We start from the raw sequence: 26,561 nt of genomic DNA on the forward strand, positions 1-26,561 counted from the left end.
AACATGATTGACAGGTGAAAACCTCAAACATAACAATTTTATGCATTTACCATTCCTCATGAAATGTGAATTAAACTCATCCAGAACTTAAGTTTGCGCACTCTTCATGTGCAGAATTAGGACAACATGAGACACTTCAACTGGATTTAATATAAAAGTGAAGTGTTAACTGTGTCTTTATGTGAGAATAAATTTTAAATGAGAATTACTGCTTGGCAATTATAAAAGTAAAACAAGGAAAAACACCTGTTTTGTATGTTAAAACATAAACAGCTCAATTCATAATTCACTTAATGTTAAATTCAGTGTCACTTTATGAAGCTTGTCTGATGTTTTCCCCTGATTATTCTGAAGCTTTCAGTGTTGTGTTATGGAAACAAATTTTCAAGAGAATATCAAACACTTTTTTTATTTACACCTTTAACACATTTTTTACCAGTTTATCCGTTAATCTGAAAGACCAAGAAAACTTGAATAGGTAGAAGACTGAAGAGAAAACTTCTGTGCCTGTATGGCTCCAGACTTCGCCTCTAATTTCAGTATCATTTGAACCTCGCGCTGTCAGATGTTCAAATGAATCAACACATTGTTCGTCTAACATGTTTCCACAAACATTAACGCTTTTACACACAGATTTATGCTCATAAATAAAATAGTTTTCCCTCAAAACACCTGGCCTTCATCGCTTTCTCACACTAAAAACTGCGCAGGTGACGTGACGCTGTTTACGCACCTGTTGCTGGTGTTGCCGCCTCGCGCCCTACAGGTGTCGCCTCGCGACGACCAGGACGAGCACGGTGAAGTGTATCGCAGTGCACAGGAAGCTCTTGAAGTGGCCTCGCCCGGTCACCACCGCCGTCCGACTGCCCCCGCAGCTGAAGCCGCCGTCCGTCTCCCCGGCCGTCCAGCTCTTCTCCAGCTGGTCCCCGATCCTCCGCAGGCGCGACGCGAGCAGCTGAGCCACGGAGCACGGCGAGGGTCGGCGGGCGCTGCAGGTGGAGTCACCGGGCAGGAGCAAAGGCTGGTCTATCGGCAGCCAGCACATCCTCCCTGACAGAACGACCAGTCTTTTCTCTTCAAGTCTTGAAGATATATGACCCTCCTTCTCTTCTCTCATCAAACCTTAACTGTGTTTGCGTTCCCCCTTTCTCTCTCTCTCTCTCTCTCTCTCTCTCTCTCTCTCTCTCTCTCTCTCTCTCTGCTGTATTATTCATTACAGTGTCACATGGTGTGGGGTTTACATCATCTTTTCCCAAAAGAGAGATGCAATGGTTAACTCTTGAATCTCTCCTGTCTGGTTTGATCTTAGGAGCCTTTGTTACAGGCTGTTCTGGGACATTGTGTTCTCTTGTCTTATTTTTCAACTATAAAAGAAGCATTTTGTATTATTTTCAAATACGACCATCCCACCGGCATGGAATACGAAATACTTGCAGTTATATTCAGTACAGTTGTCAGTTGAGGCCACAAAAACATATATAATCTCCGAGAATTGCCGCTTCTATAATAAAACTGCGGAATTAAAAGCTCTCGGAACTTAAGTACAGCAGCGCCTTGTCCCTCTTCGGACTGTTTATAGAAAAGGACATGTGCTTATTCTACGTCAATGCCGAGCGGATCACAAACAAATGTGTACGACACCGCTCTGTAACACTCTAAAGTTATATTTTGTCAACGATGATTGAGAAACATGGCCGAGGACGAACTTGCTGCGTTCAGGACGCGTTGGAAACAAGAGTTAACGAGTAAAAAGGAGGAGAAGCGACTTGTTTGTGCTGCCTCCCCTTCCTGCGATGTTCCTGGTCAGTCAGGCCAGAGAGACTTGAAAAATAGGTATTTTGAAGACTCGAAACAAAGTCTCAACAAGGCATGTGGTCTTTCAAAATCAGAGGATTGCACTGAGGATGAAGGATGTGTTCGTGGAAGTGGAAAGGCTGCAGCAGAGGATCAGCCCGAGTACGTGTCCATCGCACATAGTTTGTTGAATGGGAGGACCAGCCCACTGCTGGACAGGATTCAGGAGGAGAGAACCAGGAGAAAGAGGCAGTATGCTAATATGACTAATGTCTGCAGCACATCCCTGCAGCAGCAACATCCACCTCAGAGAAAGGTCAAGAAGGACGAGGAGCTGCTGGATCAGCTCATTCAGGATCTGGTATGAGGGTGGTGATGATAATGATGGAAATGATGATGTGGTTGACCAGAATCAGCTCAGTATGTAATGTCTGTTTTCATTTTCTTTTGCAGAATGAAGTCAATGAGATTCCCTTCTTTGATATTCAGTTGCCGTACGAGTTGGCCTTGAAGATATTCCAATATCTCAACTGCGCTGAGCTCGGCAGATGTGCACAGGTGAGGAAGGAGCCTCACGCCCAAACAAAATCCATTCATTTACTTCATTTTGTGCATAATGGCAGTGTCATGAAAGGGGTGGACAAAAACAACAAGCCGCAGACATGCAGAGTCCCTTTAAAGCAGCTGCTTTAGACTAGATCCCACAGAGGAATGGAAGGTACAGAACTATATATATATATATTAAATAAGGATAATTTTCTGACTCATCTTATATTTCCACTATTTCCTTTTGAAATACCAAATTAGTCCTCAAACAGTTATTTATATAAAATCTGAAAAGGCAAAATCACACTTTAATGAAACAGCTCACAGCACAGATTTATGCAGCCCTTTGAGGAGAGGCCGCAAGTAGACACAGTTTGATTTCACTCCAAAAAAGTCAGGAATCGCCACTTTAAGCCAACAATTTCTGGTCAAGGTAGTTTTGGTTGGATTTAGTTGTGGTGTTAGTGAGGGTAACGATCTGGAAGGGGACTACGCCTGCAGCTTGTTGGCCTGGAGCAGACTTTACAGTGAAATGTTTCTCTGCAGATGAATTGACTTTCCTGGTGGTGTCTGGTGATCAGACTGTGCTGTAACCTTGCACATCCCCCAACATGCAAAATTGCTTAGCGCAGCTTTAATAAACCTTATGTGACTTAAATTGCATAGATTAGTAAATTGCATTTTGTGTGGTCGACCCACACCACGCGGCGCACGGAGTCCATCTGGCAGTCAGCCGGGCTCGTTAAGCACGAATAAATCAAGGGATGCGAGCCTGTAATGTATGCTGACTCAATCCACCATCACGCTGTCCAATCTCCTCCCAGGTGAGCAGGGCATGGAGAGTCCTCGCAGAGGACGGCGTTCTGTGGTTCAAGATGTGCACGAGGGAGGGTTATCATCAGGATGCCAGCGTGTCAGACTCCCCCTGCTGGAAGAGCACGCTGCGAGACTGCAGGAACTCAGCCAAAAGGGTGTGCTCCAACTGGAAGGTGGGCTCGAGCTGTTCCGCTGCGGTGAATCAGAATCAAGCCTTTTTTTTCCCACCCAAATCCAGCACCTATGCTGGGGTTTGTCTGGTGAGATTGGGGCAGACGTCAGTGCAGAATATACAGTAGAGCTTGAACTGTGCGTCTCTTATTTCCAGTTTTACATTTTATACTTCTGCAGCCAAGTGATTTATGCTTTGCTTACCAGTTGCACACCCCAGATTCCAAAAAAGTGTGTAACATATCAATATAAACACAATGCGATCATTTGTAAACAACTTATTTGAAAGCTGTTGCTGCATCAAATTCAGAATAAGCAGATATTTACAAAAATCAATGAAGCTGATGAGGTCAAACATTAAATGTATTGTCTTTGTACGGTTTTCTATTGAGTATATGTCAAAAAGGATTAGCTAATTAAAATGTTAAAATTTGTATGATGGATGGAACGGTAGGTTTTCAACCAGGTCATATTTCCTCTCTAGAACCGAGTGGGCTCCATCAGCCAGCTGCAGTTCGAGCTGGGGAAGGTGCTGTGCGACGTCAGCTCCTGTGACAACTTTGTCTTGGCTGGGTGAGTTTCAAGGAGTCGCTCCTGACATCTGATGTGTGTGAACACTCGCTGTAGAGGGAAACACAGCCTGGTTGTAAATTGTCTGATTTATGACTGGCTGTATAATCGCATTTAGACACAAGACGTTATGTATCACAGACTGATACAATGAGGTTGTGATTGACAGCCAGAACTCATTGTCTTCTGCGGTTGGCCACAGAGCAGTTAGGAGTTTGATGATCCAGTGAGATGAAGCCTCGTTATGATACATTACAGCGATCAATGCTCCATACGCTCACAATATATTAAACAAAGATAGAAAGGAATAAACAGACTGTGCAAAAGTCCTCATTTTATTCCTCCTGAGGCATAAAAGTTGTTCGACTATTAGCTAAGTCAGCAGCAGCTGAGACCCCTGACTGTTCACGAGGTAAATAAATGACAGTTGGCAATAAGTACCACCTTATGGGAGGTATTATTGATCACTTTTAACCAATATTGCGATTCAGTTTTCATGCTGTCACAATTTTGCATATTTTTTTTACACCCACTAATGACACTACCAACAGCAGGAGCTGGTAAGGGAGGAGTCCATGAATTAGAGCTGAACTGAACCGAAGCTGCTCTGAAACGACTGCGCTGGGCTGAGACAGTGATAAATTGTGAGGGCCCGGAGGAGCCTGATAGACTGCCCACAAGGAGATGTGCAGCGTCTCCAGGGAGCCATGTGATTAGATTCCCTTCAGTCCTGCTGTGTCTCACTGGACAAGATGGTGTGTTTGTATTTTTTTCAGGTTAGCAGCTGGACGACGCTCAGTACCACAACAGCCCAGACATGAAATACGAAGCACGTTGCTTTGTCTACTGCTACTATCAGCAAATTCACAACATCAATACTTTTCCCATTAATGGTGCTTAAAGGGCAATTCCGTAAGTGAAAGTACTTGAATTCGGAGGAGAATCGATAACAGTTAAAGAGTAATCAAGAATGATTCAATTGCATCCGCAGAATCTTATTAGAAAAGCAGTGGAATGAGGTTTGCCACTTAAAAGGGAACAGGAGACATCGTCTCATTAACCCAACAACTCTTGGAGTCACACAGTGACACGAAGGCCAAATCTGTTGAGGCTTCCTCGCACGAAGATCACTGTAATCTGCTCAAAGTTTCCCTCATGTACAAGTTTTTTGACGAATGACTTGGGTGAGATTCAGCCTCATCATCCTGTTGATAAGCTGGCATTGAGGTGATGTACCAATTAAGTGAAAGTGTGTATTCCTATTGTTTGCTTCCTGCCAAAACCCTGCTAAGCCAGTCACACACACATACGGGCACACACATGTACACCCTCTGTCACACTTGCTGTGTCACACACTCCGGCTGCGAGGCGGATTCTTGCTCAGACGTGATGGTATCTGTGGAGGTGGCAACGCCGGCAGTTTGTTGTCTCCCACAGTCAGATCTCATTTTCTTGGGCGCAGAGCGAAGGGGACGAGGGGACAGAGCAGAGGCCGTTTGAGTGCGAGGGGCTGATGTTGTGGATGTGGATCCAGGCAGCACCCGGGGGAAGAAACAGGCACAGGTTGACGTGAGGATGCACGAGAAGGTCACGTTCTGGTCTGTTAAAAATTGACTTCGAGGGTGCTGCGTGCAGTGTTTTAAGATCCAGAAATCGCTAGCAGAAGTTACGAGACATTTGTGTAATTAGATTTTGTAAGAAGTCTGTTGGTTTGCCTTCAGGCACAGAAAGGCGGCACAGTCACATAGACGGTACGCCTCGTACTAACGCAAACACTTTTGGTTTGTTGAAGAGGAAAAGTGAAAGGCCAGTGGAAGACTGTCTTCATCTACAGGGTACAGGGCCACAGGTCATGATTCTGTTCATCGTCTGCTGATTGTTGTCTCCAGTCACTGGTGAATTGTACCAGAATATTAGAAAATAACAAAAAAAAATGCCCCTGATAGTTTTCCCGAGCTCAAGAGGACTCAGACAGCTTCACTTTTCAGTCACATACAGCAGAGAAAAGCAAAAGGTCCTCACACTGAACAAGAAACATGTTAACGACTCAAACAATTAATGGATGATAATCAATCATCATTGATGATCATCATCACGGCTGCATAGAGCGCCGCCTTTGAAGAGGCTGCTTCTCAAATATGAGAATTTGCATTTTTCTGTTTTGTATAATTGTAAATTGCAGTGAATTGTGGGTATCATGTAAAAGTTCAATATGTTGCAGAATTAAAAAAAAACAAACACGTTTCTTCATTTGAGTTTAAAAGCTCTTTGCAAAGGAGTGAATTGGATCGTACATTCAAAGTTTCATAACTGCGTAGGAGTTCTCCAAACACAGAGACATGTGGCGAGTGCTCTGGTAGGATCGCCGTCACTTCCTGCTCTAACCCCCCCCCCCCACACACACACGCGCGGCCAGCGGCAACGGGTGAAATGTTCAGCATTGTTCCGCCCAAACAACACCCCTGTAATCCTCGAAAGATCACGATGTAACAAAGATTTTAGAAAGCAAAATAACAACAAGTCAGAGTGAGTAAAGTGAGGAAAGTGTGAGAGGGGAAATGATTCAGCGGTGAGAGGGTGACGTCAGGTATTCTTCGAGAGGCAAGCTTCTCAGCCTGTGCTGGAAAATGGGCAGTAACTCTGCTGTTGCATTCGTCGGCCTTTTGTGTACAAACCTAAATGTTTGAGGCGTGTGTGCTGAGCAGACTCCATGTGCTTGTTCTGTATCTCAGGTACACGTCTGGTGATGTGAGGCTGTGGGACACGCTGCACTGGGACTCCACGGCCTCCTACCTGAAGACCAACAGCCTGTCGGCGAACTCTGACCCCAGACCTTTTGTTAGTCTCGTCCAGGTCAACAGCACAGTGGCTGCTGCTGCTTATGAAGACGGTGAGCGTGTGTATGTGTGTGTGTGATCCTCTGGTAGCTGATGAGCACTTCTTGATCTTTCATTATATCTAAAGGAAATTCCTAGGTTTTTAGCCTGGTTAGATGCTCCCTCCTCCCTCAGTGCAGCTATCAAGGTGCTAAGTGGCTGTGTTTCACTGTCCTGGTTAAAGGCTGCGTGGACCTGTGGAGCACAGAGACAGGTGGAGAGCCCATCCACCACTACCAGAGCCCAGGGAGGATCCAGGCTCTGGCCCTGAGCCCCGACAGCCCCGTCCTGGGCTCTGCCGCTGGGCCTGACGTTCGGCTGGACCGTGCTGACGATCGGGGCTACTGGAGGACACTCTGCAGGGCTCAGCTACCCAAGACTGTACGTTAAGCAGTTTGATCCCTCACATGCATGAAATGCTCCATACTTGTGTTTTATTGTGTTAATTAGTAATTTGTGCTAATGATGGAAGCATTTAATGCGGCTAATGAACGGATGAAATGATGAAAGGAATGAAAATAAGCAATGTTCTTATTCGCTGCTGTGTGAGTAAAGGGTGCCTCTGTCTTGTCTGTACGGCAGGTAGAGAGCCTGGTTTTGGTGCCCGGCAGGGGGCAGCAGTGCCCGCTGGCGGCCCTGACAGCAGGGGAGACGGTGTACCTGTTGGACCCCCGGGAGGAGGAGCCACGGACGCTGCACTCGGTCTACGGTCATCCTGTGACCTGCCTGGATGCCTCTGACTCCCATGTTGCACTCGGAGTGAAGCGCACGGGCTGGGCCATGCACGATGGAGGAAACAAGGTGAGTTCAGTGTCTCTGCACAGAACGTGTTGCTAAAATATGTTGTTTCAGATCTTTCTTGCCCATCTGCTCATGCAGTTTAACCGCCTTCCATGTCACCCAAGAACACTTTACACCCAGAAATCCCCACGTTGCACTGCATTACAATAACATTACCAGTGTAATAACAGTGCTAATGTTACAGACTTACCCGTTAAGTTATGCAGCACGAGAAAACATCTATGTTCTTCCAGAGAAAACAGGACAAGTGCTGTGATTTGATGATTGTCGAGTTCACTGTCATCAACACTCTAGTGCGTATATGGGCTGACTGTAGTGTTCATATATTAATGGGATTGATGGAGCTGGATCAAGGTGCTTTTTGTGCTTTCTGGAATGGAAAAGTCTCAGAAAGACAAATAAAATGAAACAAAACCTTGAATGCTGGCAAAGCCTCTGAACTTTTGTCGCTGGATTTTAGATGTCTTGTAAAAGAAATACAAAAAAAACAAATAAAACAAATAAAAATGCTAGCCAGAGCTCACTAATTGCAATGAAAGGTTTCCAGTCGAGTTAACAAGGTCACTTCTGCTCTCAACAGGTGCATAATGAGAAAACGGGAAATTGGACAAGGTGAATTTAGTTTGCTCAAATGGAGTGACGCACACTTTCTCATAGAAACACAGTCCGTCGAGGGGAGAGCAGTGAGGTGAGCTTCTGGCATTAGGCCATCATCAGTTTAATCACTGGCTTGTAGCTGAAATAACCGTCTTCCTGGCTCTCACTTAAATGAATTACTCTTTTGGAGAAAATGTGCCTCCTGCCTTTTAAACGTGGAGCCCACTTTTTCTTTTTACTACGTCTGAAGCACACTTTTAGCTGGTTTGAATTTTCGGTGCTTTGCAAACACGACTGACTGTTCTCATAACACGCCTCATGTGTGTAAATGTGAACTGGGTCTCTTGACAGCGTGATCGCTTTTACTCTGGTCCCCTTAGAAATGAATGTCATGTACCTGTAGGGGGTTTGTTTATAGAAGATATAGCTGTCTTAAATAGCAGCAAGCCCTCTTCGGACCCTGCTCCTAATGACTATAGCCTTTAAGGATAGTTTACCTTTAAGGGTCCCGTTCCCCAAGCTGCATCTGTTTGCTTCTAATAATATCATGTTTGCCACCGAACTGACTCTTAAGCACGTACTTAGAAAGTACAAAGAGCCACGAGACCAACCGTTCTGCTGGGATCAGGAGGCAACGACGCAGCAGTCGTTACGCTCTCGAGTTGACTCCATCAAGATATTCAGTGTTACACGCATGAAACAAACGCTGAAAGCTGCTGCACCCAAAGTGTGTCGCTTCATTCAAAAAATCACGTCAGTTGCTGTAGAGAGTGGACAAGTGGTGGCGTTAGTGGTGTGTGCGTGCGTGTGTGTGTGGGTGTGCAGCAATCTGTTAGTAATTGACATGGTTTTGGCAAAGCTCCTCCATTGACATCAGCCCCTGTTAGAAAAGCTCAGCTGATATTCTGGAGCACTGATTCAGCGGCAGCACTAAAGCACCACATAGTGGAGCAGGCAGAGAGCAGCAGTGAGGGAAGTAACAGCCTCACTTTCTTCTGTCCTCTCCTGTTGAATATTCTGTCTGTCCATTCAGTCGACCGTGTAATGAGGAAGAGGCAAGGAGTCGAGATGAAGATCTGAGGTTCAGGTACACAGTGAGATGAGGAAGATACGTGAAAGGTTTTCCCTTAATGGAATTATTTCACTGGATCTGCAGTATTTCTCGAGACTACTGTTCGTTATCTCAGACTCCCAGTCCAACTGAAATCCTAATTTTTGTCTTCAGCTGTAAAAATTTCCAGAGTTAAGGATTTAAAGCAGCAGGTCTGTTTCCAGTAAGCTTCACATTTTAGATTCAAATCATTGTATATGCAGCACAGAAGCACAGAAAGTCTGTCAGACTTTCTTGTTTCCATAGTGAGCTTTGCCCAAATTTCCATCTAAATTATGCCTATTCATGATTAGCATACCCCTCTTCCTAATTAAAATATTTCACAAGTTTAATTAACCTGTCTGCCACTCTTGTCATGCTTCTAACAGCGTTTTCATACTGCGAAGAAGACAAAGCATGAATTGACTGCAGTAGTAACCAGTGCCAGAGACTTTTTACGCAGCCTGTAGTAAGAAAACATATGCTTCATTAAAATCTGTTAAAATGCATGAAGGCGGCATCCAACAAAGTCATCTCACACCTTTTTCTCTCACCGAAGAGTGAAACATTTTCATTTACAGCATTTTGACTCAGATGAACTCAGACTCAGCTGCGATCGCCGAGTTTGCTGCATTTTTCTGTCAAAATCTGACAGCTCAAAGCACAAAAGCAGCTTTGTGTCAATGATATGGAAGATTCTTGATCATATTTTTGGCGTGCGTTGCAATATGTGGCTTTGTCTTCTAGCCTTCCCAGTCTTTGTTGGTGTTGTCAGTGGGTGTGTATAAGTGCGTGTGGTCGGAGCCAGTCTCCAGATCCTCATTACTACTGCCCACCTTCTTGCCAGTGGACTGGGGGCACCCAGGCATCCACCCAGCTCGTCGCTGGGCATTCAACACAAGCTGGCATCGCCGTTGGCAAACTATCCATCCACTGCAGTGAATCTACCACAGAGCACAAGAGCTGTCAGAAAACCTGTCATCTTCTCATTGCCTCAAGTTCAGAGTGCTTATTGGATGCATGGAAGGCTGGATGAATGGGTTGATGTCCAGTGTGTATGTTCATGAGGTTTACAGACATACGGACAGACACATGTAGGGCGGATAGAAGTAATCAATGATCAGGATCAGGGCATTGGGTTCATTTACTCAATAACATTCTCAAGCCCAGGCAGCACACTTAGAAATTTCACCTATGGGGGGGATGCTGGGGTGGAGTCGAGCTTGTTAAGTGCCATAAGAACGGTACACAAACAGCAGCAGCACCTTGTTGCTGCAGTTACAGCAGAGTTTCAGGTAAAGGATGCATATCAGATATCTGGATATGTGCTTCCATAGCACACCGAGATATTTGAATATAAAATACATGCAGAGTTTCGACCTTGTCGCTCCCCACATGCACGCACAAAGATCAGCCCTGCAGAGATCGAGGAGTGACGATAAACACCACCCTGCGAAACCAGAGTGCATGCAAATCTTAAGAGCAGCGGTGATGTGTAATCCAACAGTTGTGGTTGCTGACTTGTGGCCATTAAACTGTCAGGGACCTGAGGCCGCCGGGGAATATACTGTCCCGCGAGCACCTTCAGCAGGAGAGTGGGGAATCAACCACTATGGGACTATTGCCCTGCTAGGCTCCCGAGGCCATCACGGTAATATACTGCTGAACTAGGCTGGATAAATACTACTTGGTCTAACTACCTTTGCTGGGTAATTACATAGCATACACACCTCCCTACCCAGTATGATCCAACAATATCCACAATGAAACACCCTCGTACTCAACAGAACACCTTAAACACATGTCTGGTGCTGTTCAGGAAGTTTGTGCTTTCAGAACAGTTATCTGAGTGGATGACATGAGAGTGGCGACTTTCTTTCTTTATTCATCTTGCCTTTGTTTAATTAGTTTGGGAAGCAGCCAACAGCTTCGAACCACAAACCGCTAATGAGCCAAGACTAATCTACTGCTTGTGATTTGGCTGTTAGATGTCTTGTTCCTTTGCTACGAGCTTCTTGTCTGTTCAGGGAGAGATCAAATTCAGCTGCACACAGGCGTCTCTGCAAAGATAACAAGCACAGGTATAGAAAAGTGGAATCTGAGCTTGTTAAGCATTCGTAAATGAGCGTCTCGTCAGCGAGGCTCTGCTTCCAAATGACATCAAACCGCTAACCTGCCATCATCGTGCATCTGGTCCGCTGTGCTAATCTCTGTTTGTCCACATGGTGTCTGAACCGAATGCAGCTCTGATTCCATATTTGCTTCAGATGTGGGTGTTTGTGCATGACAGGGATAGAGGATCATAGGCTGCAGAAAGCCAACAGTCTACAGATTTTATTCAAACCTTTCACCTCAGCTGCTGGCTTCACTCCGTTGTTTCTCTCTACTTGATGGAGCCTTAATCAGTGAACTCGGCTGGTGGAGCCTTGGGTTGGAGGGAAAACCTGCAGGTGGTGGGCCCTCCATGGCACGAGGTCTTCCTTCCCTGGTTTGTGATATTCCACTTAAGATTAATCAAAATCTGTTCGTTGGCCAAACGTGCTCAACGGTGCAGACAATGCCGACATTAAGGGTTTTCTCAAAAGTGCAGCAGTATTTGCCAAATTTTTCATCTTTTTAAAAGCAAAGAGAGTAATTCCATTAACATCCCAGTGCAAGCCACCATTAGAGTGCCCTTTGTCTGCAAACCTCACAGGGGCTCCAGCAAGTGCATTAACCTAACAGCTCCTCTGTAGTCATGATCATGATTATTCTTCCTCAAGACATACTGCTGCAGTCTCTAAACAGCCCCCGATATTATCACAAAACCACTCCTTTGCCTCCCTCAGTGGCATTTCTTCATTTCAGTGGGCAGATATTTAATAAAGAATATCTTCCTGCAACTGTAATGATTCATCGAGAACAGCAGGCTGAACCCCCCCCCCCCCCCCTCTTCTTCCGCTGTCCAAATCCTATCAAGCTGTCATTTCAAAGTCTGGTGTGATTTGGGCTCTGCCCTGGGGTGGTGCACAATTAAAGCTCTGCTTGGCCCAAATAAGGGACACACAAAACCTGCTGGCACCTCCTTAAGGCTTACATCATGCCTCTCTTCCTTCAAACTTCTTTATCTTTGTCGCTGTCTCTCCATCCCTCTCTCTCTCTCTTTCTGTCTGTCCTTTTCTCTCCGACCCTCTCTCCCTCTCTCTCTCTCTCCCTCTCTCCCTCCCATGGTTTAATTTCTTTATCGTTTTAATTATTCAAAGTCAATTTTGCCTGGCGGTTATCCTGTTTGTTCTCTCTCATTTGGATGAGAAAACACCAGCCGCTAATTGACCAATTAGGCCAGCTCCAGATGACATCATTGTAAGTTGTATGAAGAAAGTTTGCTGCAGCCATTGAGCCAGAGGCAATGGTGTGCATCCCTGTCTGTATTTGTAAGTATGCCCCGAGGTTGCTTTTTATTATTGTTTTTTCATTTCAACCAGATTTAACACTTAAGCACTGCTTAGCAATTAATGAACTGGCAAAGCATCACTTCAGTTTGCTGTGTTTGTCTATTGTACCATATGTAATATCCAAATATCGTCAGTTGCACCTCAGCGTGCGCCGTTAAACACCAAAAGTGGATCAGACTTTGTCCAACTGTGCACCTTTCTAATCTAATCAAAGGTGATATTCTGCACCACTGCTGTGGTTTGATGTGTCTTTGGACTTTGGTCCAACATGCACGAAGCGAAGGACACGCTTTTTGTGAAATTGGTGAATTAAAGGTAAAACAAATTATTTGAGTGAGTTAAAGAAAGCACTTCTCAGATCCTGAGTGATGTCAAAATATTCAGACAATTCTTTAGTTTTGCTGTTTTCTCCGCACTCCATCAAATTGCAGTGTAATGTAACAGTGACCATGAGGTAAAAGAGCAAACTATCATCTTCAGCAACTAAAATACATGATATGTCGGCTTGAGTTCAGGCAGCTGATGCAGCCAGTCGAGATCACGTTACTGTCTGGCCTCTGAAACTCCTTATTTGCTTTGCTTGTATATTTAAGATATCTGTCTTATGCATAAAAAGAGCTACAAACACCGTCTTTCAGCTCGCGGGCATGTCGTACTCCAGGCTTATACATTTGCTGCATGTTGTGGTCGGCCGACTTTACATTTCAAATGACTGATGTTTGCACGCACTCTTGCTTTTCAGATCCACGTCTACAGCCTAGAGACGGGCCAGCCTGTGGCTTGTGTCGGGAGCTCGCCGGGAGATTTCACTTGCATCAACCTGAGAGACGCCCCCCCTCACCTGCTGGTGTGTGGAAACAAAGACAGGAGGTAGGCCAGAAAAAACACACGTTCACGGAGATGGAGATCGTGCACAAGGGCAGAATCTCCCAATGCTGACTCTCTTTTATTCATTTCAACATCACAAATGGTTGAAAGGGGGCCATGAGCTTAAGCTTAAAGGAGTGTCTCTTAAATAGTTTCCCCACAGTGACGCCTGATGAAGGAGGAAGCTGAGGCTACAGTGTCTGCCGTGGAGAACAGGTGTTAGGAGGCTGTGTGTGAGAAGACAAGGCTCTATTCAATTTGTGCATTATTGACGCCTCTCAGTCTCGTGAAACACCGAACATCGAAAAGCTTAATTAAGTAAAAGTAAGACAGAGGCATTGAGATACTTAGATGTGAGGCGTTTTGTTCTTTTTGTTGAATACAGATGTCTCTCCGTCTCCTCTTCTACCTGCGATACCACACAACAACAAGAAATTTGGCTGTCTTCCCATCCACCAACAACACACACACACACCCATGCATGGGCACACACTTGCCACATCGCTAACCTGGCTCTCCAGATGAGAAAAAGACACATAAAAGAGCCATTCTCATCCATTCTGCACTTGTTAGCGGCTGCTGCGGTGCATGAGCTGGCAGGAAAGCAAAAATCCCTGGCGCGTCTTCATCCAAAGCTGCCCCCGCTGTTTCTATTCAGCACCAAATCCATCTGGCTGTTAAGCAGTTGGCTTAAAGAGAAAGACAGACCATATCATATTGTTTAGGTTCTGTGTGTGTTTTTTTTTTCCCCCTCTTCTTACCAGTTAGGACGACTCACAATCCCACAACAAAATGCTCTGTTTCGAAGATGCTTCATCTCGCGCCAAACGAAAATGTTCAGCATTGTTTTGAGTGAAGAATTGAAATGGTTGTTTTCTTGCCAGAGCGTTCTGCTTTACTTTAGATTTTTCTGCTTGCTGATAGATGTGTACTTTTGTCCACACACCGGTTTGGCTCTTCCTCCGTGGCCCCAGCTGATGCGGGGCACAGTCGAAGGCAAATGGAAGTGGTGGAGACTGAGGGACAGTCTGCGATCTTGGCCCTCTGACAGGGTGGCTGAAGGCCAAAGCCTAATGCATCCCTTCCTTTTGTCCAAATGATTTTTGTCCCTCTGTTTTTTGCGCAATCCAGGGAGCAAATGAGAGGTCCTGATAAGGGCTGTTTGGACGACGGCCACATCTGTGCAAACAGGAAAGATGTGGGCAAAAAGCAAAACTGGAGACATTAAGACAGAGGGAAGAAAGAGTGAGTTCCATACCTGTGGCTGTTGGTCACTTATCATCATGCAGGACTGCTCTTCCAGAGTCCAGCCTCGAGACTGCTTTGCTGAAGTGTTGGACTTGACTCGACTTTGTCCTGCCAATTTAAAAAGTTTAAAACGTAGTCAGTATGACTTTTAGTCACAGCAGCAGCATGGCTCCAGGGATGGCCGTGCCGGTCTGTTGGTCAGGGTCCTCCACTTCATCCCAGAGTGAAGTCTGTCAAAAACCACAGGATGGGAGATTTATGTCCCCTCAGGAGGAATCGTGCTTGTGATAATTGGCAAATGTTAGCGTGCTAAGAGGCTAAACCAAGATGGTGATCATCGTAAATATTACACCTGCTAACCATCAACATGTTAACATTGTCACTGTCAGCATGTTACATGCTGATGTTAGCGTTTAGCCTGATGCACCTCTTTGCCTAAGTACAGACTAACAGAGCTGCTAGCAGGGCTGTCGACTCAGTCTAGTTTACCTCCCAGGTCACCTTTGAACATTCTGTTTTGAAACCATAAAAACACACCTGTGCAATATGTAATGTCCTTCAAACTTCTAACATCAATGCTTTACACCTGTTGTGGAATTCAGTTAATTCAGGCCTCGTTTTTGACATCATTCATCATCACAGGTGGTTTTAACTCATAGTTTGTAAATGCTGAGCAGAAAAGCTGTATCAGAGTTTGACAGCAACAGCACTGTCCACTGCAACAGCCAAAATGTGTTGGAATACTGAAGTTATCCATTCGTATGGAGTATCAAACAAGGTTACGTCTTGGGATCATCAAATCACAGATCTGCATCAAACACAGTCCTCATGTGTGTAATGATTAATGTCCCGTGTAGCTGTGGGAAACTAACTGGTTTTATCCGAACCTCTCCCACACTTCTCTTATTAGGCAGAGCTCCTCCTGATTAATGAAGAGGAGTCTGGCCACTGACAGCTCACTGAAGACAGAGCCGCCTCCAACATTAGATTTATGGTTCCCTGCGGTCTGCCAGTTATGTTCAGCCCTCATTGTTTAAATGTGTGCTTCCATCACGTAATACCACTGAACGGACAAAACTAACTGCAGACAACAAGTCCGCGGTGCCCATTTAGCCATTTACCTCTGATTCTTTTGCAAAAAATTTGGAAGTGGAAATGAAATCTGTCTGAGTCCCCAAAGTGAATTTGATTATGGTAATGAAGTCTTGGAAGAAGCTCGTGCCTGGATGGAGTCATGTCCTGGATGCTTTCAGCTGCAATAAAGCCACAGTGACAACAGATGGAGCTGAAGGTCCCCTGGGCTTGTGTTTGCTCATGAACCCAGCAAGCAAAAATCATGCTCTCACTGCCAGTTATCCATAATAAATACTAATACAAATACTAGCATTTGAATGATAATAATGAGAATAATATTAATAATGATAATATTGTACAGTATCTACAACATAAACAGATGCTGCTTCATGTTTAACACCTCTTACTTGATCTGCTCTTATCTAAATTCTGGTCTAGTTTTGCACCTTTTTGTGCACCATAATGGGTTTTTCACGTCTCATCTACCATAACATCAGTTTCATGTTCAGCTGGTTTCTGTTTGTATGTCACACTTGGTATCTTCTCTACATTAATTAGAGTTTCATCTTTTTCTGGATCCTGATCCAGTGAAAGTGATAAATCCGGCATATCCTGGTGTCGGATAGCGTGAGATGAAATGATGTGATCTTTGGATTCAGCCCAGGGCGAGCGAGGCTGGAACTAGCATTGGTGCATGTGCTTCGGTTTGCATTTGTCTGTGGTCTCTTGGCTGAATGTTGAAAAGTTCCTTCAAAAGTGAGAATAGTGTCCTTTTGTCTGGAAATGAATGCACTCTTTGACAAACTCTGCTCTCTCTTGCGCGGCCTTGGAGTCCTCCGCCTCCACCAGGAGGAAGTGCAATCCAAAATTACCACGCTTCGCTGGAAGTGACTGATACTATTGTACTCACTATTCTTTTACTGGACTCACAGCTCGAGTGTCAGAGAAATCCCAAACACTCCCCTGGTGTTACATGAACAACCTCTGGCCTATAAGCACAAAACAACCTCCATAACTGCAATGACATGACAAAGTTAAGCAGCACGTTTCGCAGTAAAGAATAGCAGCATTTGTCCATCTCTGCTGTGATTCAGGGTGAGGGTGTTTGACCTACGAGCCGGCTCCTCCATGGCGTCCCTGTACGCCCACCACCTGGGCGTGGCCTCGGTGCAGGCGGACGACTGGAAAATCGTGAGCGGCGGAGAGGAGGGATTGGTGTGTGTGTGGGAGACGAGGATTGGAGCGAAGCTGTGGGAGATGCACAACAGGTGGGTTTTTCCTTGTCTGTAATCTGTAAGTAAAAAATGTGTATGTTTCACACTGAAGGTGTTGTTTTCTGTCTTGGCTGCAGACATCCTGTAAGGCATGTACGCTTCAACACAAGCACCCTGGTAACAGCCAACATCCCCGATGACAAGTCGCCACGGGGGGCCTGCATCACAGACGACGACCTTACAGCTCACCGCAGGTCACTGATCTCTCTCCCACACGCTTCTTCTTTTAACCAGGATCTCTTCTCTCCATCGATCTCACATTTCCCACAAGCTTGCAGACGCTCTGAGTCAGAAATACTCGGTGAATTGACTGCTTCTCTGCACTTTACGCTTCTGAAAAGCGAATCCAACCTCGTAACGCTCTTAAAGGAGTATGGGATATTTTGGGAAATACGCTTATCTTAGCATGAAGACTGGAAACGTGGTGAAGCAGCTCGCCTGGCTCTGTCCCAAGGAAACCAAATCCACCTACCAGCACCACTAAAGCTCCTACTCACTCAACCGACTTCTTTTTTTTTTTTTTTTTGTCATCTGTACAAAAACCAAAGAGACTTCATTTAGTCACTGGTCCTGGCCAAGAAATAGTCTGACACCTCACCCTGTGTAAAACCACTAATTGTTGCTTTTACACTTTTGTTTTTGTGTGGATTACACAAACCATATGATGACGGGAGGCGTTAACCTGTGAGCTTTAGAGCCGCTGATAGGTGGAGTCTATCACCTTAGGGTTTCTCCTCGTTTGTCTTTATGCTAAGATAAGCTAACCAGCTGCGGGCTAAAGCCTGGAATTCACCATCCAGGTGTGAGAATGATGAGAGTGGCATTCATCCGCTCACCTTACTCTACGGATGCATTTCCCAAAATATTGAACTATTCCTTTAAGTGGCAATTACCATTGTTATTGTCAAAGTAACAATACCTCATTATTACAACTTAGACAGTGGTTAAGATGGCTGGTCTCATGCTTAATGTGTCATCAATGGGGCCACATTTCCCAGACAACCTGCTGCTCCTCTCTGTTAAAGGTTGTTGTTGTAAATAAAAAATCCAGAAAAGCACTAGTTTAAACTTGCAGTTTGAAATAATGAATATCTTTGTTGCTGATTCTGAATGTTTTTATCCCTCAGACACAGGGGAGTCATCTGCCATTACGACTTCTCTGAGGACGCGCTGTCACAGGATCACATCCTGCCCATCTGCAGGTCCGACTACACCGAGTCATACGGCTACAACTACAACATCGGCCTGGCGGTGCCTTACGACAGGCTGTCGGGCTCCCATCCGTCCCACTGACAGTTTGATTCTCCAAACTGTATCCTTTTGTTTTATTACTTTCCTTTTATCATCCTATTCAAATCATGCTTTTTGGAAATGTCACATTTTATAGTGTACTGTATATCGTATGTAAGTGTTGCATAAGTATTTGTAATTTCAAATGTTGAATTCAGCTGCCCAGATGTCGCACAGAATCACAGCCTTGTAAACAATTCCTGTAAAATTTTTGGATTTTTAATTGATATTTGATTCAGTTTGGCTGTGCAGCACCACAGCAATAAAAATATAATTTCTACCTCAATTACTAAATAAGATTCTTCTTTGTAGATTTATTAGTTTTATAAAACAACAACAACAACAAAAAAAACATTAACACATCAATTCAGGGCGAAGTCTAATAGTTCACATTTGGGAAAGTGTTTTATTTATGCACTAGCAGTCAAAAACAGTGGGTTTTCATGGCAGAACAGCAGTGGTTGGTTACACAGAGTCTCAGAGGGACAGATAAATTAAACCTGTAACTATTCTGGAGCCGCAGAGGAATGGCATGTGCTTGCAGTGGATGTTAGCCATGACAGATGACCCATGAATGCCAGAGCAGCCGCAGAGCAGGACTGACTTCATCTGAACTGTGAAGCTTTTGACTGAAGTGCAAAGAATCTTTCACATTACACGCCGATTACAAAAAAGAGTTGTCAAAGAGCAGGAGAATACAGACGAGGTAGTGTTAGTTTGAAACCTGATTAAATGAAAGGAGCTACATGTAAGAATTTTCACTTAAAACGTTCAAAAATTTACTAAAATTATCAACAGAATGTGAAGAAATAAGACTTCTGACGTTATATTGCAGAGATATTAGTTTGCACGCTAACCGGTTAGCCCCAGCACCCCAACTTTGTGGTGAAATGCTGCTCCCAGTTTGTTTGGGCTATGAATTCGACAGGTGGCCAATTCTTACACATAGCACCTTTTAAAAGGAGTGTTACAAAAGATGGGAAATAAATCCCTTTGAAATATGTGACGCTTGCTTCTCGTAGGATCACATTGCTTTACAATGGAATTAAAAACTGTGTGAAACTGAATTTTTAGGCTTAAAAGTTGTTCAGCTTGTGCAGCAGACAGTCTGTGATTCACATAAAAATGTTCTTTCAGGATGGTATTTGGTCTATAATTATTTTCCTCCGTCCAAAAATATATTCGTGCGCATCGAAAGTGTTTGGCTTCATTCCATTTAAGGACTGGAGACGTTCTGCTAAAAACAGCAGCGACAGACACATTTCTTTCAAGAAGAACTCCTTCAAGACGTTGATTTCCCACAACGCATTGTTGTGGTGTCCACGTCCAAAAAGCGAATGTGCATCCTGGACTCCATCTCCAGCCCTTTTAGAATCTGTGGGCAGACAACGACATGATGTCCAAAGTGAGTGACAAAAACAAAAAGGGTCTCCTACGTTTTGATCGGGTGGAACATGAAGTTGGAAAAGTGCAAACCTGTTCGAAATGCTCAAACGTAATTCCTTCATAGAAATCATCTGGGGCCTGAAGCGACAGAGAGGCAAACGGTTACTCCGCTGCAGACATTCCACTGTGAGGATTCATTGTCACACGTTCGTTCTGTTAAGTTCGTTACCATGTGGGGCACATTTGTGCTGGCCACTTCCAACATGGCAGCATCTGCTATCGCCTTGGCAGCTTCCAGCCCGATGGCGCCACTTTTTGACAGAAGCTCCTCTACTACCTTGGATGAGAAGAATGTTGTTAGTCTTTAAACTGTCGTCGGGGTTTAAACAGCATCAGTCTTCAGGCCACGTGGGAACTTCAGCGCCTGAGAGCTTCAAGTAAATACTGTAAGTACAGCACGCACAACTGATGACTTAAAGCCAAATGTTACCAAAGGAATCAAACTGGTAAGACTGGTCGCTTGTCCGGTGTAATGTGCTCACACACTGATGTTTAGAAAGTTACTTGAATTTCACTTACAGCAAGATTTAAAACGATTACAGATTTCTTCACCAGTATAAAAGCTAATGCACTCAGCCAATAAAAACTAACTCCTCTTCAATCCCTATCGTCTCTGCCTCTACCTCTTCCATCTAAAACGCTGTTAGTAACGTCACTTTCCAACCATCCCTGCCTACACTGTGCTCTCTCAACAGGAAAACCCCTCAAATTAAGGAAGCAAGATGCTCTTTTTTTTTTAACCACGATGTCTCAAAATGCAAATCTAAAGCACCATTAGAATGAATCACGTGCGACTTATTTAGCATATTAAGACTGTGGGGTGTCTTTTCCCAGATTGAAGCAAACGGCTCCACAGGAGTCCTAAATTTCACTATTTCATGCATTCAGAAAACAAAGTATAGATCCTGTCAGCCTGTATTTTTACTGCTCACTAAGTGCTAGTATAACAACAACATTTAAAGCCACTGCACCTCTATGATCAGCCCACACTTATTTTGTCTGATTACACCTCTTCTCAGGCCTGTGTGGGTGTGTGCAGACTGCTTGATTCATCCCCATGTTAAAAACAGCAGCTTTGTTGCACCTGTTCGGGTGGGACAACATGAACCCAACACTTTTGAAAATACATAGTTTTGTGACATCATGTAATTGCCCGAACGGCTCAACCGTACGTCATCCCGAGCAGTATAATTTGCTTAAAGCGCACACAGCACGCACACGTGCGCTTTCTGGTTTTTAAACATCCTCTCTCTTTTGTTCGTAATGGGGTCCAAATCAGTTTAGATGCGATAAATTGTCCGATCGGACAAAGGCTGCCGTGGCTTCCTTACCTTCCGGTACTCCTCCAGAGTGATGGTGCCGTCGTTGTCGGTGTCATGCATGTTGAACAGGACTGGGGAGAAAACAGAAAGGAAAGAATTTCCTGGTTGGTCTGATTTCTAAAGAACTTTCCATCATCACAATCTAAGACGGCAGGACGTTACTAATAGACCGGAGGAGGTTGTGATTCGAGGAATGTTTGTGAAGAGGCAGAGATAAGAGAGAATAACTATGCACGTCCCCTTCAGGCCACGTCAGGACCACCACCGCTGAATTTAAAGAATCACACTGAGGCGACGGCACCTTTAAAATGCCACCGCTCTCATTTACAGTGACATTTGCAAGATTCAGTCCCACGGCAATGCTGCATGTTCAGCAGTCGTGTGGCACTAACAAGTTTTCTTCCTCAGGCGACGTCCAGCCAATCGATAGAATGTCAGTTTTAATGTCAGACCAACTCATCTTTGTTTGTGTGTTTGTTTTGAAAAATTCCCTTGGTGGAAATTTATCACTGTGACAGCAGGGAGAGCCGTGTGTGATTTGTGGTCACAGTTGTGTTAAATGTGTGCGGAAACAACATTTTGACACAACAGGTGACGACAGCGAGACAAAATTCAGATGAATGGTTGGTGTGAAGCCAAGCAGGACTGGTCACTATCAGTCTTCAGGCTGTTTGAGACAAACATGGTTTGTAGTGCCGTCTGGTAAATATCTCCTTTATCTAAGTCCTTGTGCTTTGGGTTTTTTTTTTCTTTGGCTCTCAAACAGTGATTTAAATGAATCTGAGAGGCTCAGAGGGTAAATGTCTCTTTGGTGAAACTGCTGATGCTACTTTTTATAAGGGGTCAGAAGCCAAGAAGGTTGGAAACCACTGGTTTAATCTTTAACAACGCACTGTTTGCAACGTTTTGGTGTAAAATGTCTGCACAGTAAATAACCCCTCAATCAAATACTAACAGAGTTTTAAAAATCTGCTCACGAGGTTTAAATTTCTTGGTGCATTTCTTGGTTTTGTGCGTTATTGGCCACAAGACTGTGCCACAAAACGTTTCAGTGATCTAAAACATGAACGGCAAAAGGCAGCTTTTGGTGACAGCTCATTAGAGAATTAAAGGAAGCCGAAACTACAACTGGAAACACACCCCAAGTGCATGAATGAGGAGCGACTTGAAACAACGTGACTAACTTGTTTGAATAGTGTCTAAAGCCTTTTTATCGGTCAAGAGTGAGCTGAGGACAAACCTGAATTCTACCCTACTTAGAACAATGGAAACAATGACCTTGCTCTCGTGTCAGTAAATTTGCTTTAATTTGAGTAAACACAAATTCGTTCAGGAACGTGTGCAGAATCAGTTCCGCAATCTGAGCCTGAAGGGGGCCCTTAGGCTGAATTTCTACACAGAGCCCTCAACACAATGTCTCCTGGCTAGAACATGATGCAGGGCCCTTCTTAAGCCCCCTGACATTTCAACTATTGATCAGTTTATGATGATATTGTCCTTAAATGGTGTATATACACAAATGAGGTTTGGTTTAGGTGCCACAAACCAACTGGACAAAAACATGCTTTGGGCCTTCGGGGCCCTTAAGGGTACCAGGGACAGTTGCTAATTTGCCCAGTTGTTAATCCAGGCTTGCTGAGCAGGTCATTCCCATCTTTTCACACTTCTGACACTCTTTCCCTGGAGTGTGTTTGAGTTATTCTGGGACATGTAGGAAGTAACAAATCACACAAGGGGAAGATCGAGGAGAAGATGCACCAGAAATGTAAATGACGATTCTTCCTTGTGAAATACCTCCTACGCTACAAACTGATTATAATCTCATGGCATTAAGATATCTGAGGCTGAATTTGGGCCCCGACTCGGTGGCTACAAATGATCTTGTTCCGCTTGTGAGTGTTGGAGTTGTAAGCTGCTGCTCTGGCCTTCTGCCAGCCAAGCCATGAATACATGCAAGCCTCTCCAGTGTGATAGCTGACATGCAGCGAGGAATCCAGTGCTCACACATGCAGCTATGCATCGCCACGCTCTTTGTGGCATGGCAGCGGTGGCTGAAGTAACACTCACATTACCGATGTGTTAGCTATGCCGGGCGCTGCACTTTTTTCCTAGTATTTTGTAACTGTGGCACACTCAAAGGGGGAAACAGGAGAGAAAGCTTTGGTCCTATACCAACAGCTGGCACTGTAAACACAAGTAAACCAACAAGTAAAGCGGGTTCCCTTGTATCCAATGCTGTTGTATTAAAATTGAAGTGCAGCGTCTTACAGCGAAGCTTCTCTTTTCTCAAAGCTTCCTTCTCCTCCTCCGTCGTCTTCAAGGTTGGAGGGCGGAAGTGGGACATGACCATGAGGAACTGCTCGAAGCTGATCTCCTCGGAGGAGCCCACCTCACCCTGATGCTGGTTCCTGGGTCACAGACAGAAGAAATCAACGTTTAGGGATAAAGAAGTAAAATTCTTCCATTGTGGCTTTTTCAAGATCTACACGAACATCAGTATTTTTCTCAAGTTGGAAACAGACTAATTCTATGCAGACTGCAAGTATTCTGCAAGTACTGAAAAATCCTGAAAATACGGATGCGTAGAATCCGATGAGACATCACAGAGTCTAATTTTCTGAAGTCCAAACCAAAAGGAAAATTTTACTGATGTTTTTTTGCTTATTGTCCCTTTAGGTTTCCATTGTGCACATGACTTGTGTGGCTGTGAGCAAAAGTCACATGAACAGATAGCTTTTGATCGGACACTGTGGTTTGTCCTGTTAAGCTCGGCATGAGTGTGAGAAACTGCTGGGCTTAACATGTCAGCAGTTAGCTGTCATTTTCTTTAATTAATGGATGGATTACACATCACAGTTTTTTTTTTTTAAAAAAAATGCATAGTGGGTGGAGAGACAGAGTGCTGCGTGAGTTGAGCGTACTCACCTTTTGTCGAAGAACGCGTCAACAATTTGCTTTCTGATTGGATTATTGGCAAGGGCTGGAATGCTGTTCAAGTTTTCTTTACTGCAGTGCGACAAGAGAAAGAACATTATCATAAAACAGATACAGCAGCGCCTGCAAGCTTTAATAACAATGAACGTTATTTATGGGAAGTAACATGAACAGTGAGTCTGTCTGAGGGTGAACTGTGTAAAGAAACACATGCTATCTACAACTTTTGTTCCCTGTTTCCTTTTAAAGGGAAGGAACTTGTGACATACCACGACCAGAATGACACTTTGGCAGTTTTATGTGTGCGTTTATACATGAATGAGTGTGTGTACAGTATGTGTCAGCTCCGTGTGCCTCATGTATCGACATATTGTATTTACCTAATGTGTCTTGCATTAGTTCAGCCAGCATGTATCACCATATGCTGCGCATTTGTGTCCGTGCCAGAGATACTAGAAATACCCACAATTCATCACTCCAGCCACAGAGCAGGTAGTATTTCATCTTTAGTGGCCACGGCAAAAGCCAAATGGTTTCCATTAAAACCACATGCGGCTGAGCAGCAGAGCTCTTCCACATGTGTAGTTTTTTAGTTTTTTTTTAATATATATGTACAGTCGGGTTTACCTTATTGTTTCTTCATTTCCACTCAGCTGCTGGAATCTTTTGTAAAGGTTTTTTATCTGGTCTGGTGAAACTGAAAAGAAGCAAACACCAACAACATGAAAGTATGTTCACGATACACCCATAATTACTCCACACCCATCAACAGGCCTCTTCCACTCCTTCAATTGTTTTTTAAGGATGTCCAACATGCAGTTACCTGATACTAAACACAAGATTATTCTTACTGAAATGACACGATCACTCACTTTCTTGGTTTTCTTTTCGTTGTAATATACTGCATTATGATTCACCTGCACGGCAGGTGCAGCTCCACCATCAGTCTAATGGCAAAGCAAACACCCTTTGCACTGCTGCGATTGTCCTTTTAAGCCATTTCAAAGCATTCCTGGAATCATTAACTCACGGTGTGGACTAGTGAACACACACTGAAAGGTTTAAACGGCATAACCCAGCTCTGCCTGCCCCCATACCAAGATGGGTTTGGCATTTTCAGTTCTTTCAGTAAACACTTGTGTTTATTTTGAACATTTTTTTTTCCATCCCCAGAGACTGCTGGGTGAATGTTTGCAGGAGAAGGTGCAGCTGCTGAGGGTGAAGAATATGCAAGGGACTGTGTGTCTTCTCATACAGAAACAGGTCTGAGTGGACTGACTATTATAGTAAATGCGCAGGATTAACAGACGCAACACACAATTAACTACTATTACATGGACCAATTAGCCGAAGACAACAACAACACAATCTGTGGGCTGTGCTCTGCCAACAAGCATAGGCCTGTTAGTGAAACCGCACATCTCATCAGTGCGCCCAGGCCATGTAAATCCATAAAGAGAAACAGGGTCAAAGCCCCACCTTGAGGAGACAAAGGCAATAAAGCAGTTCGAAGTCTCACTCATACAGTATCAATAAAGTCTGGCTCAGTCTGAGATGCAGACCTTACCCTTGTTATTCAGACTCTGCGTTCCGCTGCAGACACAGAGCTCTTTCTAAAAGTGGATATACACACTTCTGCTTCGATACGCTTTTCGTTTCATTTCTTTATCAAACTTTCCCTGTCACATGGGGAGAGAGAGACACACACATACGTACTCCACAGATGTACCACAGAGCATGAACTGTTTGAGTAGCTTGTTAAAAGTGTGGTCGCCTAGTAGTTATTGTTAAAAACGAGAGTGTTGCGCTCACAAAGTAAAACTGCATATTCAACCGATTGCGTTTTGAATAACTTAATTTTAGCAGCAATTAATTTAACTATGTCAATGTTAACTAACACTTGTAAAAACTTTGGGTGACAACTGGTACGATGACCACTTTTCCATTTGTCGAGTCATCTGTTATCACCTTTCATTTCCTTGACGATCCTTATTTGTCACTGCCACCAGACTTTGACACCTTGAAACCGAATGATTTTAACACTAACTGCTCCGCGCACTGAACTAGCAGTTATTTAGTGTCTAATATAAATAGGTTCCTGTTGGATTTGTCTTACTTACATCCAGTTTTGTCCGCCAGGTCCTGATACATCCCGGAGCGCGTCTGCGAAGCTCCCATCGCTGCGGTTCCACTGGTGCGTCAGGACGCACAATCTGGTTTGACTGGCTCAACTTTTCTGCGCTGCTGCGGCTTTATCGCGCTGCTATCGGTGGATCAATGCAACTGTAGTCTGCTGCTGGCGTCCTGGAAACATCTGGCCTCCTCCCGGTCCTAAATCCACACAGTTCGTGGATTGATGACCTGCTGTCTTCCGGTTTCTCCTCAGTTTTCTGCAGTAAGTGGTGGTTACT

At 44.3% G+C, this 26,561-nt stretch overlaps 2 protein-coding genes across 3 annotated transcripts; one reads left to right on the forward strand and one right to left on the reverse strand.

The window, feature by feature from the left end:
- Positions 1-1,568: 1,568 nt before the first annotated feature.
- Positions 1,569-18,734, forward strand: fbxw8 (F-box and WD repeat domain containing 8). Its single transcript, XM_076730903.1, has 11 exons — positions 1,569-2,155; positions 2,248-2,352; positions 3,165-3,329; positions 3,812-3,900; positions 6,630-6,787; positions 6,958-7,154; positions 7,356-7,574; positions 13,438-13,565; positions 16,979-17,152; positions 17,236-17,352; positions 18,286-18,734. Exons 1-11 carry the CDS (start codon positions 1,691-1,693, stop codon positions 18,449-18,451), a joined length of 1,983 nt encoding a protein of 660 aa, XP_076587018.1. The 5' UTR covers positions 1,569-1,690; the 3' UTR covers positions 18,452-18,734.
- Positions 18,649-26,438, reverse strand: tesca (tescalcin a). Of its 2 annotated transcripts, XM_076730907.1 has the most exons (8): positions 26,271-26,438; positions 24,778-24,847; positions 24,142-24,222; positions 23,485-23,624; positions 21,226-21,287; positions 20,064-20,171; positions 19,925-19,972; positions 18,649-19,823 (listed from the first exon to the last, which is right to left on the reverse strand). In XM_076730907.1, exons 1-8 carry the CDS (start codon positions 26,326-26,328, stop codon positions 19,731-19,733), a joined length of 660 nt encoding a protein of 219 aa, XP_076587022.1. In that variant the 5' UTR covers positions 26,329-26,438; the 3' UTR covers positions 18,649-19,730. The 2 variants fall into 2 exon arrangements, with proteins under 2 accessions (XP_076587022.1, XP_076587023.1); XM_076730908.1 differs by lacking the exon at positions 20,064-20,171 and having other exon boundaries at positions 19,609-19,823.
- Positions 26,439-26,561: the final 123 nt, after the last annotated feature.

This window comes from Chaetodon auriga, chromosome 5, assembly GCF_051107435.1.
Source record: "Chaetodon auriga isolate fChaAug3 chromosome 5, fChaAug3.hap1, whole genome shotgun sequence".
Classification (NCBI taxonomy): Eukaryota; Metazoa; Chordata; class Actinopteri; order Chaetodontiformes; family Chaetodontidae; genus Chaetodon; species Chaetodon auriga.

What these genes read in the sequence shown, in the direction of transcription:
- fbxw8 (XM_076730903.1), top strand. Translation starts at nt 1,691, where the DNA reads ATGGCCGAGGACGAACTTGCTGCGTTCAGGACGCGTTGGAAACAAGAG. An exon ending in GGGCTCAGCTACCCAAGACT is followed by an intron (nt 7,155 to 7,355) that starts GTACGTTAAGCA and finishes TCTGTACGGCAG; the next exon opens with GTAGAGAGCCTGGTTTTGGT. An exon ending in GACCTTACAGCTCACCGCAG is followed by an intron (nt 17,353 to 18,285) that starts GTCACTGATCTC and finishes TTTATCCCTCAG; the next exon opens with ACACAGGGGAGTCATCTGCC.
- tesca (XM_076730907.1), bottom strand. Translation starts at nt 26,328, where the DNA reads ATGGGAGCTTCGCAGACGCGCTCCGGGATGTATCAGGACCTGGCGGAC. An exon ending in CCTGGCGGACAAAACTGGAT is followed by an intron (nt 24,848 to 26,270) that starts GTAAGTAAGACA and finishes GCTTCTTTTCAG; the next exon opens with TTTCACCAGACCAGATAAAA. An exon ending in GCACAAATGTGCCCCACATG is followed by an intron (nt 19,973 to 20,063) that starts GTAACGAACTTA and finishes CTGTCGCTTCAG; the next exon opens with GCCCCAGATGATTTCTATGA.